Source organism: Physeter macrocephalus, chromosome 20, assembly GCF_002837175.3.
Source record: "Physeter macrocephalus isolate SW-GA chromosome 20, ASM283717v5, whole genome shotgun sequence".
NCBI lineage: Eukaryota > Metazoa > Chordata > Mammalia > Artiodactyla > Physeteridae > Physeter > Physeter macrocephalus.
In genome coordinates, this window is record NC_041233.1 from 61,945,355 (window position 1) to 61,963,256 (window position 17,902).

Sequence of the window (17,902 nt, forward strand, 5' to 3'; positions counted from 1 at the left end):
CTTTTTTGATCCACCTCCTAGAGTAATGGAAATAAAAACAAAAATAAACAAATGGGACCTAATGAAACTTGAAAGCTTTTGCACAGCAAAGGAAACCATAAACAAGACGAAAAGACAGCCCTCAGAATGGGAGAAAATATTTGCAAATGAAGCAACTGACAAAGGATTAATCTGCAAAATATGCAAGCAACTCATGCAGCTCAAAAAAACAAACCCAATCCAAAAATGGGCAGAAGACCTAAACAGACATTTCTCCAAAGAAGATATACAGATTGCCAACAAGAGAAAAACAAATACTGTATGCTAACACATATACATGGAATCTAAAAAAAACAAAAAACAAAAAAAACAAAGTGGTTCTGAAGAACCTAGGGGCAGGACAGGAATAAAGACACAGACGTAGAGAATGGATTTGAGGACACGGGGAGGGTGAAGGGTAAGCTGAGACGTAGTGAGAGAGTGACATTGACATATATATACTACCAAATGTAAAACAGACAGCTAGTGGGAAGCAGCCACATAGCACAGGGAGATCAGCTCGGTGCTTTCTGACCACCTAGAGGGGTGGGATAGGGAGGGTGGGGGGGAGACACGAGAGGGAGGGGATATGGGGATATATGTATACGTATAGCTGATTCACTTTGTTATACAGCAGCAACTATCACAACAATGAAAAGCAATTATACTCCAATAAAGATGTTTAAAAAAATTGAAAAAAAGAAGCCTCCTCAACATAATCTGTTGAGAATTTGGTTTTCCTCTAAAAGCTTAAGAAAAAACAAAAAAAAGAAGTTGTTTAGTATTGTCACCTTCTAGTACTATTTTTCAGGCAAATAAATAGATTTCTCTTCTTCTACTATGGGTAGTGGGCCCACTCTGGGCCCAATTTACATGCATGGTTTCATAAGAAATAAAAAAGGGTTTCTTTTCAGTTGATTTATGTCAGCAGTAGAAGTGAGAGATTCCTTTGACTGTCAGGCATGCAGCAGGTCTGGTGTCAGGAGAGGTTTCCTCCCTAGGCTTGTGCAAAATTATGGCCCCAGTTAAAGCCAACACTCAGCTCTGAAGTAGAAGATTTGTATTCACATAAGATGCATTGCATTTGAAGAGCAAAGTCACAAGTGAAAGCAACTCTGCTGGAAGGAGATGATGCTTTTCAGTCCAGAGCAGTTGGTCCCAGGGCCCTCTGGGAAGGGAGGCTTCGGGGCCTGAGTTCTACTGCCTTAACTAACGTTTGCAAGCAAATTTTAATTTCTGAGAATGGAGGGAATTCCAAACTGAAACAGAGCATGAAGCCTGGTGTGCGCGGAAGAAAAACCCAGGCAGGCTGAGAAGGTCTTGGATCTGTGTGAAGCAGCTGAATGAGATTGGAAGAAGCCACTTCACCTGTCCTCACTTTCTCATCTGTAAAATGAAGGACAGAGTAAATGAGGTCTAAGGTTTCTACTGGTTTTGAAACTGCTGTCCACTTTGGATCACAGGGAATGTTTGGGGGAAACATAAAACAGAAAGCTGAGCTAAAGAAGGGGCTGCGTCTGATCCAGGGTGAGAGGGTCAAGGAGGGGAGCTGGGTTGCACAGACATCTGTGGCTCTTGCCTGTCTGGTGTCCACTGGCCTCTTTTCCTTTTGAGGGCCATTCCCTCCCTTCTCTTGGTCTAGATGGATCTAGAGAGGCTGACTTCAGCAGCTCTGTTTCTGTCCCCAGCACTGTGGTCAAGGCCTGGCCGACATTACTCCGTTCTGGGACTTCTGTTAGAACTTAGGGGAAAGATGGCTTGTTTTCTCTGCTGAGCTGTGCAAGCATAAAGCTCAGGCTCCTGCTAAGGGTCACTGCAGAGCAAAGCCCAACTGGAGGAGAAGGCTAACTCAGAGGAAGGCAGAGGTAACGCATGTACACTACTATATATAAAACAGATAACTAGTAAGGACCTACTGTATAGCACAGGGAATTCTACTCGATACTCTGTAATGGCCTATATGGGAAAAGAATCCAAAAAAGAGTGGACATATGTATAACTGATTCACTTTGCTGTACACCTGAAACGAATACAACATTGTAAATCCACTATATAAGGACCTACTGTATAGCACAGGGAATGCTACTCAATAACGACCCATATGGGAAAAGAATCTAAAAAAGAGTGGACATATGTATAACTGATTCACTTTGCTGTACACCTGAAACGAATACAACATTGTAAATCCACTATACTCCGATAGAAATTTAAAAAAAAAAAAAAAAAAAAAAGAGGTAGGGGCGCAGTGGTGAGAGAGACAGAGACTGACGAGATGACTGGGGCACTCGGAGCCCACTGTGCCCGGAGCTGCGACAACCTCTAGTCTCTTGAGTCACGTAAGCCATGACTTTCTCTCCCTTTTGCGCTCTGGCCAGTTTGCGTGGAGCCGCACAAAGCCCGTGCGGAAGGCCGACTCACCTCGGTGTTATTTCCGTACCACCACACGTAAGTGAGCGTGCCCACTTGGCTGGGCCACAACACAGCAGTCGCGTTGACCTCTTTGTTCTTCGTGGTGACGAAGGGAAGAGACAGGTGTACATGCTCCAGGGGACCTGAGGCACAAGAGGAGAGAGGAGGCATGGAGAGGGAAGAGCTCTCTCTGCTTCACCTGACTTCCCTGACATGAAGAGAATACGCATTCCTTCTGGAAGCCTCCCAACCATCAGTCGGGTTCCCTGAAGGAAGTGCTCGGGTGCTGTCCCTACTCTGGGGAAAAGGATGTATTGTGAACAGTTGTGTCTCAACATTTTCCATTTACCAATCTTTCTTCCAGGCCTAAAACCTGAGTTATTTATGGGTAAAAGTTTAAAAACTTACAAGTAATTGAAGAAGTCCTTAAAGGAACAGGCATAATATGAGATTTCACAGGGAGATGCAAAGTGTTTCCAAGAAGTTATATTCTTGGTGGTAAACCAGGATTGTGAAAACCTCCGAGAATCCATGTGGGATGGGGGTTAGGGGTTGGTGGTGGTTCTCATACAAATCCCCAAACCATTCTACATGTAATTATTCTTTATTCTTTACTGGATTTTAAATGTGTGTGTGAGTGTATGTATATGTGCATGTTTGTATGTAACTGTGAGTGTGTGTTTGTGTGAGTGTATGTAAAGCCACCCGGTTAGGTAAGCGTGGTGTTGAGTTGAGCGTGTCCAGGACAAAGGCAGGCATGAGGGGGCAGAGAGAGCTCTGTGGTCCTCAGGTTCTCAGGATGCGTTCAGCTGAAAAAGAGGATGATTCTACCTATGGAGGCCCGTTAGACCAGAAACCTTAATCAGATGTACAAACCCACGAAGATATAAATATCCTCTCCCTAAAGACCTATCCTATGACCCCTGACCTTCTCTTTGAGTTACTTTTACCAGACAAAATGCATTTTCTTTTGAGGTGAACATGAAAAATCCATCATCCCCATCTTCATCCCATGAGGTGGAGAAGGATGTGGTACCTCAGGCCTTTGTACCTGGTTTAATTACTTCCTCCTCTTCTGCTTGACCATTTAATGTGTCTCCTAGGGTATTGTCTTTGGCCTTTCTCTCCCTCCATCTACTCTTCTGCTGAGTAATACCATCTACACCCTGACCTTAAACTGTGAACTATATGCTTAGGGCTCCAAAACCACCTTCTTGACTCCAGACTCAATTAGCAGCCAAAGGTTCCCTAGAAATCCAGTTTTCCCCCAATCTGTATTCTCCAGTCTTGATGAATGACCAATGTTTATCCAGGGGAAACAACCCAGAAGCAGACAGTCAATCCCAATTCCTTATTTCTTTGCCATCCATATCCACGGAGGAAACCACTGATTTGGTTTCATAAATTCTCTCTCAGGTAGAGCTCTTCTCACCCTGCCCTGGTTCATTCACTAAACACCTGTCTCAAGTGGACTGGTGCAAACTCTCCTACAGGTTTTCCAGCCTCTAACCTTTCCCCACTCTAATCCGTCCTCCTGCTCTATGCGTTCAACGCCTGCCTCCCTCTATAATACATAAGTTGGACCAACTGCCAGGTGGCCCCATCACTTAGAATAAAATATATGCTCCAGGGCGAGGGCAGAGCAAGTACAAAGACCTTGAGGAGGAGGTGGCTCTCCATGTTTAAAGAATAGCAAGAAATAGAGAAACAAATGGAGAAAAAGTGGAAGCAGATGCGATCTCAGAGGTATTCAGGACATAGAGCATGTTGGCCTTGTTGGCCCTGAAATATGTATATGTGTGTTTGCATAAGTTCATTCTGTATAACGTGTATATATATATATGTATTATATATACATTCATACAATGTATAGCAATGACTATGTACCTTCTCACCCTTCAAACTGTTGTGAGAGTGATTTTTCTAGAAAGCCATGCTACTCACTTGATCAAGATGAAAATTCCCATTACCTAATTATAATAATAATGAGAGCTAACATGTACAGATCTAAAATTTGTGATACAGAGAACACAGGCTGCAAACTTTTGGAGGGCGAGAGTCCTTCATATTTATGTGTAAGGATGTGCACAGTTCTTGAGACGTAGCAGGTACTGGAACTTTGGCTGTGTAAGTGAACAGAAACATATACTTTCCTATTTCTGCTTTTGTCCATGTTTTTCTTTCTTTATAGATTAGAGGCTTGGTGACCAGCAAACAGAGTAGAACTGATTTTCTGGTTTATAATCCATATGATAAGAAGTAGTTGATCATAAGTCAGAATGGTTCAATGAGATAATAAAAGGGCATCGTTTACGGACCAACGACCGTGTGCCACATATTCTGTGAATGACTTCTTATTCTCATTTAATCTTCACACAACCTTATGAAGTAGGCACTACTGTTAGCTCCATGCAGAGATGAACAGAGGAAGGTGACCTTCCTCAATTCCAGGGTGTGAACCAAAGCAGTTCAAGTTCAGAACCTGGGCCAGCTGACAAATGCTTGAGAAGACCCATGTTAACAAAATAGCGATTAAGAGTCACTACTTCCTGATGACTTAGACATGTTGCAGGCATTGGGCAATGCTTGTAACACAGGCTCTTGTTTACTGCATGGCTCTTGCTGTCCCCATCACATGATGTGCTCCAGCAGGTGCCCTGTCCCACCCGAGGACTTTGCTTTCACACCTTTCTTATGGCACCTGTCACCTCCAAATCTCAGTTCCAGGGCCCCCTCCTCTGTGACACTCCTCCTGACTCCCCAATGAGAGTTACATGGATCAGCTTAGGATGCAAGAACTAGACAAGCTCTGGGAGACATGCCAGTTCCATCCTAAAAGGGTTCATCTTGGTCTCTCACATATGAGCATCCAACAATTTTTCTTTTAAAGGTCAAAGGATGATGCCTGTGTGTCCTGTTAATGACAAAAGTTGAGTCTTGAAGTATGGTCACTCCTTCACTCAGTTTTTGAGTGCTATTACGTGTTGGGCATGATTCTCGGTGCTGGGACACCTGGCCCTTGGTGGAGCTTATGTATCATTAAGAGAGGCAGTGCCTGCAAGGAGTGGGGGTGGGTGAGAGCCTGCTATTTTTGATAGGGTGGTCAAGCAAAGTCTCTTGGAAGCAAGGACATTTGAGCAGCGACCCGAATAACATGCAGAAATGAACCATGTATCTACTGGGGAAGCTCCAGGGTGAGTGTGGGGCAAAGACCTTGAAGAGGAGGTGCCTTGTCAGGTGCCAGGATGGCAGGGAATAGCAGCAGTAAAGAGATGGAGGGAAGGAGCCGAAGCCAATGAGATCTAGCAGGTATTCAGGACACTCAGCAGATCACTTTAGGCCCTGAAGAATGTCCGTGTGTGTTTATATAAGTTCCTTCTTGCATGTATATACATCATCCATTCATACAAATGTGTGGAATTTCGCTTTCAGATTGCCAAGTCCTCTTGGGCTCATCTACTTTTTATGTGTTCAATATACCTGGTTCCTGTTGCCCCAAAGCCTATCTTTCAAGCCTTGCTTTTCTGCACAGAGGGTGTGATCTGCCCTAATAGAGCCTTCGAAGTGAAACTCCAGCCCCTGGAGGCCCCTAGCTAGCTGGCTGGTCACACTCAGCTGAGAGTGGAACAAGCTGGCAGGTACTGCTTCTTCGGACAGGTGCCTTTAATGAGCAAAACGGACAGCAGGTGGCGCTGCATTACTCTTTATGAATCTTCACAAGGCGGCTGAGAGGAGGGGAGAAATTACTTGTGTGAATTGTTTCCCTTCTCTTGCTTGGTTTTCCTGTGTTGCAGGGAACAAGTGCTGTTTGTGTGACTGAACACTGTGTGTGTGTGTGTGTGTGTGTGTGTGTGTCTGTGCGTGCTGATCAGTGACCTGCCTCTGGCATTTGTTCTGAAGACCTCCTCTGACCATCTAATTAAATATTGTGCATGTATCATATTGCTGTTTATCTGAAAGGTTAAAAAAAATCTACCAGAAGAAATAAAAGAAATTCAAAGTGTGAAGATGAGTTCCTACAACAGAGTCCCTCAAACTTCAGTGGGCATGAGAATCACACTCATCTGTTCAAGGCAGATTATGATGTCACACTGCCAGAAATTCTAATTCAATAGGTCTGGAAAGGGGCCCAGGACACTATATTTTTACCATGTAATTCTGGAGCAGGTGGCTCATTAACCACATTTTATAAAACCCAGGTCTGACATTCACTGGCCAATATAATCATCGTGTGAATAGTTACAAAGCTACACAGGTTTTCAAGACACTGATCACTTTACCCTAAGATGGGGACAGAAAGACATCTGCAAAGGGCTCCTATGTAACGGGGTAGTTGAGAAGAGAGGTTCGGGAAGTATCGGAAAATCCACCTCACTTTTTTATCACCTCCTATTCTGCAAGTTTGCACAATCTTCAGTGATTTTTTTTTTTCTTTTTCCTGCAAGACTGGCTGAGATAGGGCAGACTTCTGAGCAGAAATCTACATGTCCTTTAAATTCTCTGCTCCATCCAGTTGAAGGCAACCCTGGCTGCACCCCGTGTCTAATTAGTTTGCAAACCAGCGGAGCACAGTGAATACACTCCTCAAGGAATTCTCAACTGTCAGGCTACAACAGATTACTCAGCTGCCCAGAGAGAGCCTCCCCATCCTGGAAACATTACAGCAGGAACATCATCTCCGTTTGCTTCTGACGACCTTTGTAAATTAGTATTTAAGAACTTCTGATTTAGAATCAAAGCACCTTTTTGAACTGGAAAGTGGAGGAAGTATGTGTTCAAGACAGGTCGTGGGGTTTTCTGGAAGAGCCCTGGGGAAGAGGAGGGGGGTTGGATGAGAACGGCAGAGGGCAGGCTTTGGTAAGCTGAGCTGAGTTGTTGCTCAGAACCCACTAAACACAAATGCACAGGCTGCACCGTGATGATGGAAAACCAAGCATGGCCAGTTGACAGGGCACAGCATGAGTTGCTTGATAGAACCTTTGAGAAACAAGACATGCACTCCTCACATGATGGAGGAGAAAAACTAGTTTCAGAAAAAGGCAGTAACTCAGCTAGGAGTTCAGGCCAGCATCTGGACCCAACAACTCCCAACTCAGTCCAGTGCTTGTTTTTGTTTTTCCTACAAAGCCATATATCCCTTCACTATCCTGCCACCATGGCACTAAAAATTGCCATGTTACTCTCTGTATTTGAGAGCAGGGGGAATGTAAGTCAATTATGATTTTTACCGTGACTTCCTCTTAGTGTAAAATAGTGTCAAATCATAGTACTTCTCTAATCCTTGCTTTTCCCACATGAAAGGAAGGCCAAATGTTGCCCATCATGGTAGAGGTGTGAGAATAAGCAAAGAAGTTCATATGCACAGTAAAGCACGACGGGCCCTTCAGGAGAGAAGCCCTAGCAAACACGTCAGAACCTGCTGGCAATGCTAATGCCAAGGCCTTTATATGTATGTGAATTAATGAAAACTTTAAAAATAATCCTGCTTTCATATAGTTCGTATAAAAAGCTAATTCTTGTCCCCAAGACCAGGCTTAGAAAGGGGTCCCATGATATGAGGCCTGCTTATCCAACCACTTAACCCAAGATGAGTCTGACAAAATTAAAATCAGAACTTTCCATTACAAATCACCTGCTACTGAGGTTAAGGTCAAATCACTTAAGCCGTTCAATCAGGCTAATGAGATGAAAAAAATTGCAAGTGTACGGAGCAGCTCATTTCTTTCAGAAGTCATGGCTTCAGTAACCCTTAACCTGAAGCAGAGGCAAACTCTGTGCTGTTTTCCTTCCCAGGATTCAGTAAGCCCACGAGAGAACCAGGAGAGGTAAGTTTCCCTCATGGGATACGATTATATGTAAGGTGAAGAAGAGTCCACAGGGCAACCAGGATGGGGAGCTATGGATGACTCTATGGGAAAGCCTGAGAAATTGAGACGAAAAGCTGTTGCTGAATTTTAAATCAGTATTGACACAAGCTTAGAGTCCAGGGACGTTTAATACATATACGGGATATGGAATATAATAACCGTAATTCTTCAGGAGAGTAGATCTTTAACAAAAATCCGCCTTACAGAATAAGCTGTGCAGAATGGTAAGCTGCCAGGTAGGCAGCCATTCTCAGCAAATGTACTGCCATTTATGTTGCCATTTATTTTTGTCACTAATGACCAAGGTTTGTGATGTAGTTTTTAAACATTTCAGGATTAGTCTTAGGATATTATGACTTTTGTCCTTATAGATCCTGACATATAGGGAGGGATTATTTTTAGTAAGAGGCAACTCCGGGAAGGCTATCTAGGACAGCTGAAAAGCGGCAGTCAGCCGGAAGAGAGCCTGGGAAATGCATCTGGAACATATGTAGTGGTACAGCCAGGACACTGCCTCTAATCTAAATGTTCACATTCCTTTGGGATGATGCGCAAAGATGTGGAGGCGAATAAGGGCTGATGGAGACTTGGATCCTCTAACCCCAAGCCAGCACAGGCACTGATAATAACCTAGTGGCCAAGCTCTGGGATTCTGGAGGCAGGGAGACCTGAGTCTGAAGCCTGGCTCTGCCAGACAGTACGTCTGCAACTTCAAATGGGTGATTTAAGCTTTCTGACCCTCACTGTTCTTTGCAAGGTGGTGTTTCTAATAGTGCCTACTTCATAGGGTTGTTTTGAAAAGGAAGATCATATACATAAAGAACATGTTTAGCACAAAGCCTGGCCCACAGTAAGAGCTTAACAAATGTTAGCTGAAAAGGGGGAGGTGGAGTTGGCATAGTGGGAATCTTGCAGAACTCTGTTTAAACTCAAAGAAGGATGGCTGTGTTTCTTTGAAGCACTTGGGTCCTGAGTGTACAGGAGATAAGGATCAAGAGTGACTGACAGGGCAGGAAACCTCAGTAAGGAACAGTCTCTTGGGGACCCCTAAATAGTCTTATCCACCCACTGGATCACAGCAGCTTAACAAAAGAGATTCTGCTTGGTACTTTCTGTGCTCAGTTTGGTTCAATGCACAAAAGTCAGGTGAGAGGCATGGAATACTGCCTAGCCTTAATACTCCTGGCCTAGAACTTGGAATCTGAACGTGACCATTCATATAAAGGGGCTAACTTTCGTTTAAAAGCAAACCATTTATCCAGCAATCTAAACAAGTCCTATGTCTGTCTGGGGACACCCATACACCAAGCATAAGAGGCATTCATGGCAAACATTTTTACCAAACACAGCTTAGGAGGTATCATTGTCTCGTTAGGACACCTTTGAACTCCTCAATGGGGGAAACGCTTTAATACTTTTTGAAACTATTTCTAAATGTAGCTTCCTTAACATTGTTTACCCTCTTTCCCTCTATGCCACCTTCTAGGACCAAATCATCACAGATCAAAGTCCAGGAAACATACTCTTTTTTTAAAAAAGGAACAAAAGTCTAAAAGAATTATTAATAATGAGATATACCATGGGAAGAGAAAAAAAAAATCAGATGGGGAGAAATTCCATTACTTCTGCTAATGGGGATTGTTCTCAAACATTTCTGACCAAAAAAAACCCAAAAAACAAAAAAAAACAAACCCGAAACCCCCGCAACGCCAACAAATTCATATTCAATCAACCAGCCCAGCAAGCTGCTCAGGCCCAGCACGGACACAGGTATCGTCTCTCAGAAGCATTTGGAAGAGGCGGAGTCAGTGCAAGAGAACACTCTGAAGCAAACCAGAGTCCAGATCACTCAAAACTAAACCCTGGTTTCTTCTCGCTTTCTCCCCACTTGGTTCTCTCACTCTCCTTTCCCCTCCTGCTAAAAGGTAACTAGTGAGCCTCTTCTAGATAAGGAATTTTGGATTATATCTTTAAAAGGACACGATATCTAAAATATGTCATAAACCAACAACAGTAATAACATACAAGTTACATGTAAGTACAGGACGGCGCTGTCAGACCCCAGACTGTTGTCCACCTGCACGGTCACTCGGAAAATGCCCACATTGTGATAGACGTGTTTGATCCCATCTTCCATGGAGCTGAGGTTGACGTAAGACACTGCGATGCCATCCCCGAAGTCCACTTGGATGAATGTCCTCTGGACGTCACCCTGAAAGACAACATCGGAGGAAGGGGAGTCGGAGGTGCTTGGCTGCTGCTTCTCCAGGGGTTGGGGCTTGCCTGAGCCCTGGGCTCAAAAGGCAGCCCTGGTTCACCCCTATAGCTGGGAGCATCTGTCCGTGTGACAGGGTCCCCGTGACATTCCTGGGCAGACAGGAGTTTACTAAGATGGATGCTCTCCCAATCTGAAGGGCACCAACTCCCCAAAGTTTCAAGATTTGCAAAATTAGGTGTTCGATTATCAGCTCTAATTGGATATTCAGTTTCTCTGAAGGCTCTGTTTACAGTCTGATCATCCACATGAATAAAAGATGTACATACACAGTTTAAAAAATTCAGCCTCCCTGACATAACCAAGGACCACTTCCCATGTGTTCTGGACCCCCAAATCCCCTTCTTTATATCTGGTTCCCTAACTGTGTTGGAGGAAGGACAGGAGACGTCTTGCCTTACACATGATATGACACTGGACTCAGCCTTATTATTACGATAATGATGGTTATTTTGTTTACATTTCAGGATTTTGTACTATCAAAATGATCTCATTTTATTCTTCACAGAATCTCAGTCTCGAGAAAAGTGGGCAATGTTTGTTCATTTTACAGATGAGGAAGCTGAAGTGAAGAAAGTTTTCACCATTTGCTCAGGGTTACCACAGCTAGTTAGCAGCAGTCTTGGGATTTGAACCCATTGCTCTGGACTTGGGTTTCATTCATTATAGGTGGGTAAAGCATTGACAGCTCCTCCCAGCTCTAATCCTGTTGTTCCATTAACCGGCTGGATGACTTCATGCAAGTCATTCAGTCTCCTTTGGTCTCAGTTACCTAATCTGTGAAATGGGCATATTAATATCTTACCATCTGAACTCAAAGGTTGTTACAGAAGACATGTGAGTAATCAGTAATCTGTAAAATTCGACACCAAAATGAATGACTGTAAAAAACAGTGCAGCTGTAAAAGACTTGCTATGTCCCTTTTGAAGCTTGACTGGAATCATATGATTCTAAATTTCCCACCAGTAAGCAGGAGAAGATAAAGTCTGCTTTATAAAATCCCAAACCTGTGAAAAAAAAAATAGCCTGTGGAATTGGTTGAGATTCTTAAGGAATAAAGTTTCTTAGAAAAACTGACAAAACCCAGCATCCCTCACAGACAGCCCATCCTTTAACAAGGTTTTTTGCTTGTTTCGTTAGCTTTTCCCATTTTGGGGGTGGGGAAGAAAACAAAAAAACCTTTGAAATAGAAATGTATTTTCAATTAAGTAAGGTTCATATGGTATCATATTTTTTGAAAAGGGCAAGTTTAAAATGCTGACATTTAAAAGATTAATTCATAGGGAAAGGAAAAGCAATTCAAATCCTATGAATCTATGTGACCTACTCTTCTGATCTGTGCCCAGCCAAGCACTGTGTGAGGGGCTACACAGCAGCTAACTCTCAGTAAGGACTTGGGCAAAAATTCTCCCCTAAGGTGGGAAAAAGAAACTCCTTTCAAAATTATGAAACAAATATCCACAAGCCCAGACATTGTGCAATTACTTGAATTCCCTTTACTAATAAATATAAATGTCAGCCATTTTTGCTGACTTGTCCTTCATTTGGACAAGCAAATTGGACTGATCAATTTCTCATTCTGTTTTTGGTCAGTTTCCTCCCATGTTTTCTGTATTTTCAACAGAGTTGCTGCCAGCCAATCCTGGGTTTGGGCATGGAGGAAGAGCCCACCTTAAAATCTACTCACGTTATTTGGGACAAGTGTCTCAGGGAAATACCAGGAGTAGCTAGGCTTAACCAGGTTATCTATGGAATGAAACAAGCAACATAGTTTCTGAGAAAGAGGTTGAGAGACAGACAGAGAGGGAAAGAGAGGTATAGGGCTCTTTGTGGAGACAGAGTGGACATCAGGTAGCGTCACCATTTGCAAGAAGAAAGAAGGGAGATTAGCCTCTCAGCTGATTCTACTTCGGCCTCCACAGAGAGAGCAGCTACCCCCGTGACTGGGGAAAGTACAGCTTTGGCTGCCACTGCTCGAGTCTACCTTGCCTTGCTCTTTCTGTCTGGTATTCACCACTCTCCTTGAGTGGCCCTGGACTTAGACCTCTTGTCAGTTACTTGAAACTCCTCCCAAGTTCTGTCTGGATGTCCACTGGCTGTTGGCCTGATAGCATTCCTAATTCTCCACGGTGGACAATGTTCTCTGTGTACCTAACAGGTGAAAGGAGGGAGCCTCACGGCATTTGGACTAGTGCATCAGTAGGGCTGCCAATAGAGTGGAGGAGCCAGGCTTTTAGAATATTAGGTCAGGTACAGGGATGGAAATATAGATATACAGATATATGTATATTAGGTTTACCACCCATCTGAGAGCCCCAGTGGGTAAAGACATGGAATCCCCCAATCCCCCAAGGCCTCCTGATGTGGGCGCAGGCCTCTGGGCTTGGTGTTCTGCACAAGGAGAAGAGAGCACCCAGGGGCCAAGTCTGACAGCTGAAGACGGCAGATTCACCCCTGCTTGTTGTAGCTTTGCCCACTCAAGTGGAACACACTGGATCTCGTGCCTTTGCCGTCAGGGGCTCTCAGGTGCTTGAAAAACCTAACACACTTGTAGCTGCATCACTTTGGGGCTCACCTATCATCAACCTCTGACTTCCTTGGGCTGCAATGACCATCTCAGGCAGGGATACCAACTCCTTTTAGAGAATAAGGAACAGGACAAAGGCAAGAATTCCTAAGTCCTAGGTCACCATTTGATTAGGTATGCCTGCCCTGCATTAATGGGGTCATTCTTTCTTCTGGTCATTCATTAATTAGACCAATGACAGATATTTATTAGGTGTCTATCTTGTGTCAGGTACTAAATAGAGAAAATGCTGTTAAGTAAATTATAACCAACCAAACAAAACAGATGTGGTCTGGGCTTTCTTGAGCAAAAAAACTACTGGTGAGACAGATGGACTTTAATAATCACAAAAATAAATAAAAAGCTATTCTAGGGGATGATGTCAGAGGTCCATGGCATTGTAAGCTTGTACAGCAGGGAGAAGTAGAGAGCTGAAAACCTAACCCGATTGAGAACTTCAAGAAAGGCTTCAAGGGGCTTCCCTGGGGGTGCAGTGGTTAACAATCCGCCTGCCAATGCAGGGGACATGGACGGGTTCAAGCCCTAGTCTGGGAAGATCCCACATGCGATGGAGCAACTAAGCCCGTGCACCACAACTGCTGTGGCCATGAGCCACAACTACTGAGCCGTTGCACCTAGAGACCATGCTCCTCAACAAGAGAAGCCACCGCAGTGAGAAGCCGGTGCACTGCAACAAAGAGTAGCTCGCCGCAACTAGAGAAAGCCTGCACGCAGCAACGAAGACCCAACGCAGCCAAAAATAAATAAATAAAATAAATTTTAAAAAGAAAAAAAAAGAAAGGCTTCAGGAAGAAGTGATATCTGAGCTGAGAAGGCCTGAAAGAAAGAAATTAACCAAACAAAGGACATGAGCGAGAGAGATGGAGGTGAGGAGTTCAGGCAACGGGGACAACAGGAACCAGGTGTGCAAGGGCCCTGTGGCAGAAGGGGGTGATACAGTTAAAGGAAGCTAACGATACAGGCACAGTAGGAACATGTGAAATTAGACTGGACGATGACATTTTAGGACTTGGCGGCCGAGTTTCTGACTTCCATCTTTCTCCTAAGAGCGATGGGAAGACATCAGTGTTTGAAGCAGGGGTGTGGGGGAAGATGGCATGATAATATTTTTAATTCAAAAAGATCACTCTGGCTACAATATGGAGGATGCACTGGAAGGAGGCCCAAGTATTCTGGGAAGCCAATTAGGCGATAGTTCAGGGTAGATGATAGGTAGATTGATATATGAGTTGCAACAGGAAATTACATTCACCTTCCTGCTAAATTAATTCCCATAGTTTACTCGTTTTGAAATCAATGCATCTCAGCCTTTGATATCAAAATCTCGCATAGAAATTAAAAGAAAAAAAAACTGATGTCCAGTTATCATCCAAGACCCACTTCCTGGTTTGGGACCTCTGGGGAGGATGCTCCATCCTGCTGTGGCCTGAAAAATGTCCAGAGCTGATGCTGGGGTGCACCAAAGGTTGAGGGCCACTGGTTCAGACTGTTGAACGTTAGGTTTTCTCGTGACCTAACTCATCTAAAGATGAATACAGTACAACACAAGCTGATGCCATTCCTATTCCACCTTGGCACAATGCTGAAAGTTTTCCCAGGATGTTTTAGGATTCTAAGTGCTAAGGATGTATTAATAGAGCCAGGAATGGAAGAACTAAACTCAGTGTTAGTGACTGCTGCACAATCACAAAAGTTCCACGACACACTCTGTCAAGGTCAGTTCTCTAGGAAAACGAGTTGCTGGATAGTATGAAGGTAGTTTGTATACAGGGCTGAGATGTACCCTTAAGGCCTGCATCTTCAGTACCTAACACAGTGCTTGCAGATGATTCTTTTCTGTTCAATACATTTTGACATTTTAAAAAAGAAAAAATAAATTTTGAATATTGTGCATTTCTACCACGCTTGTTCATTAAAGTGCTTTCTTATATATTATCTCATTTGGCTGTTAGGATCTCTGGGAGACACCAAGGGAAGATGTTATTTCTATTTGCTATACCAGGAGAACTGGAGCACAAACAGGTTAACCAAGATGCCAAAAGTCCCATAGCTGGTGAGAGGCTTAAAAACAGGTCTAAGATGATTTGTGGTTTAGCTTTATCCTTGCAGCTCAGTCCTTGTTGAGTTCCTTTCATTGGAATTTACTTGCAATGCCTTTTAGAGTGAGAGAAAGGTGATAACAAAGGCAAGCCTCACTTTCTTTTCTTGTTTAGACTCTATTCCTGGCTTTGACCGTTTCCCCCTCCGACAATATTTTTGCTTATAAGTGGAAAGAAGGGTTGTTGTGAACTCCATACACTACCCTTATGTCCTCCCTCTGGTGAAGCAGTGTCATGTTCAAGCCATAAATAAGTTAGAGAATATGGGAAATGATAGGCATTCATAATCAGTAATCAGGAAAATCTTGTGTATCAAGAGGTACTTGAATCTAATGACAAGTTATTCCCGAAACACAACCTAGGCTGGGAAATATCTAGACTGTCACATAAAATTCTTTAGACCTAATGCCATTTAGCCACATGCCCTAATATAGACACAGAACCGAGAGTACTAGCTCAAAAGAAGTGCCCAAGAAAGGCACAAAAGCCACGTGAAATCCACACAGGGATTCTCCAAGGGCAGCACTGGCTTCTGTAATAGAAAAACAAATATATCAAATGGCCACAATGAAGCCAACTTTAACCTGAGAAATGAAAGGTGTGTGAACCTATCAGGTCCTGTAACAGCGCTTCAGAGAAAAATGGGAAAGCAAATGCTACAGTAACTCAACACTCACAGCCACAGTCCAAGACCCACCTGAAGGCATTAGGGACCCACTGCAGATAGAAACTGGACTCGTTCGTCAGAGGCTGGTCCTTGCAAAGCTCGAGGGTGAGCCTGACTCAGGTTTTACTGAAATTCAGTCCTGGAAGGTGCCTTACAGTTTATGCAGAAAAAATACATTGAAGTGAAACACCTATAGTATAACCTAGTTTTAAATGCATAAAATAACACAAGTACTGTAAGTCTGTATGTGTTTGCATGAGCATAAATGTGCTGGTTAAAACAACCCAGCCTGTTAACACTGATCACCCCAGGGGTGAAGTGAAGTGAGGGGTAGAGGAAGATCAGCAGGGTTAAAAGAGAGGAGTAAAGGAGAGGCAATAAAGATTTCACCAAATTGAAAAGAAGCGGTGGAGTAGGGGATAACATAAGAAACATCACAAAACACAATACGTTATCCCTACTGTTACTATAAACATTTAAATATTAAGTATATAGGAAATAACCAGGAGGTAACACAGACATTGATTAGATTGATCATGAGATACAGCTGACTTTGGTCTTGGATTTCTACTGTTATTTTAATGTTTTTTGACCACAGTATTTGAACAAAGATATCACTAGGGGCATTAAATGCCAGAAACAAAAGTCAGACATTTCAGTCTTTCTTCTTATGGCTAAAGGTATTTGGGCAGGATGGGGAGTGTGAAATAAAAATAATCCACATTTTGGGAAGGTAAATTGGTGCAGTCACTATGGAAAACAGTATAGACCTTCCTCAACAAACTAAAAATAGAGCTGCCATATGATCCAGCAATCCTACTCCTAGGCATACATCTGGACAAAGCTATAATTCAAAAAGATACAGGCACCCCTATGTTTATAGCAGGAATATTCACAATAGCCAAGACATGGAAACAACTTAAATGTCCATCGACAGAGGAATGGATAAAGAAGATGTGGTACATATATACAATGGAATACTACTCAGCCATAAAAAAGAATGAAGTAATACCATTTGCAGCCACATGGATGGACCTAGAGATTATCATACTAAGTGAAGTAAGTCAGAAAGAGAAAGACAAATACCATATATCAGTTATATGTAGAATCTAAAATATGACACAGATGAACTTATCTGTGAAACAGAAACAGACTCACAGACATAGAGAACAGACTTGTGGTTGCCAAGGGGGTGGGGGCTGGGGGAGTTTGGGAATAGCAGATGCAAGCTATTATATTGAATGGATAAACAATAAGGTCCTACTGTATAGTATGGGGAACTATATTTAACATCCTGTGATAAACCATAATGGAAAAGAATATGAAAAAGAATGTATATACATGTATAACAGAATCATTTTGCTGTACATCAGAAATTAACATAACAGCATAAATCAACTATACTTCAATAAAATAAATTAGAAAAACAAAAAATAATCCACCTTTGCCTTGCATGTCCTACTCCAGGGTATGCGACTCAGGTTAGCAACTTTAGACTTAGACTGGCAAGGCTTTTTATGGCTGAGTCTCAAGAAGAAACAGAAAAGGAGATAACTATGGTATAATGTTGCTCTGGCCTCCAAAGAAGAGATTTTGACAGCAGGTGGAAAGGAGTTCATGGAGAGAAGCGCTATCCCCCTTGTGCTTATTCAGTAAGACCAACCTCTGGCATGTGACTTATTACGTGAATTGTGTTAGCTAAGATTGTTCTAGAACATCCCCTGATGGTCACTAAGGGAAAAGAGAGAGAACATTTCTCAAAAGTTTTCTGTCCCAGAAATAATAACAGCATTTCTCTCTATAGTTTCTCACTGAATCTTTTTAAAAAAATTTTAATATTTTTGTTATATATAGCTTTTTATTTTTATTTTTTTAACATCTTTATTGGAGTATAATTGCTTTACAATGGTGTGTTAGTTTCTGCTTTATAACAAAGTGAATCAGCTATACATATACATATATCCCCATATAACCTCCCT

General features: G+C 42.8%; 1 protein-coding gene across 4 annotated transcripts in view; it reads right to left on the minus strand.

Moving 5' to 3' along the window:
• Positions 1-17,902, minus strand: part of SORCS1 (sortilin related VPS10 domain containing receptor 1) — a 587,212-nt gene that overhangs the window by 46,479 nt on the left and 522,831 nt on the right. For all 4 annotated transcript variants that reach the window (XM_055081262.1, XM_024121364.1, XM_024121365.1 and 1 more), the window contains exons 19-20: positions 10,320-10,506; positions 2,437-2,570 (exon numbers count right to left, since the gene is read on the minus strand). In XM_055081262.1, coding sequence (XP_054937237.1) covers positions 2,437-2,570; positions 10,320-10,506 — 321 coding nt within the window. The remainder of the gene's footprint in view (positions 1-2,436; positions 2,571-10,319; positions 10,507-17,902) is intronic.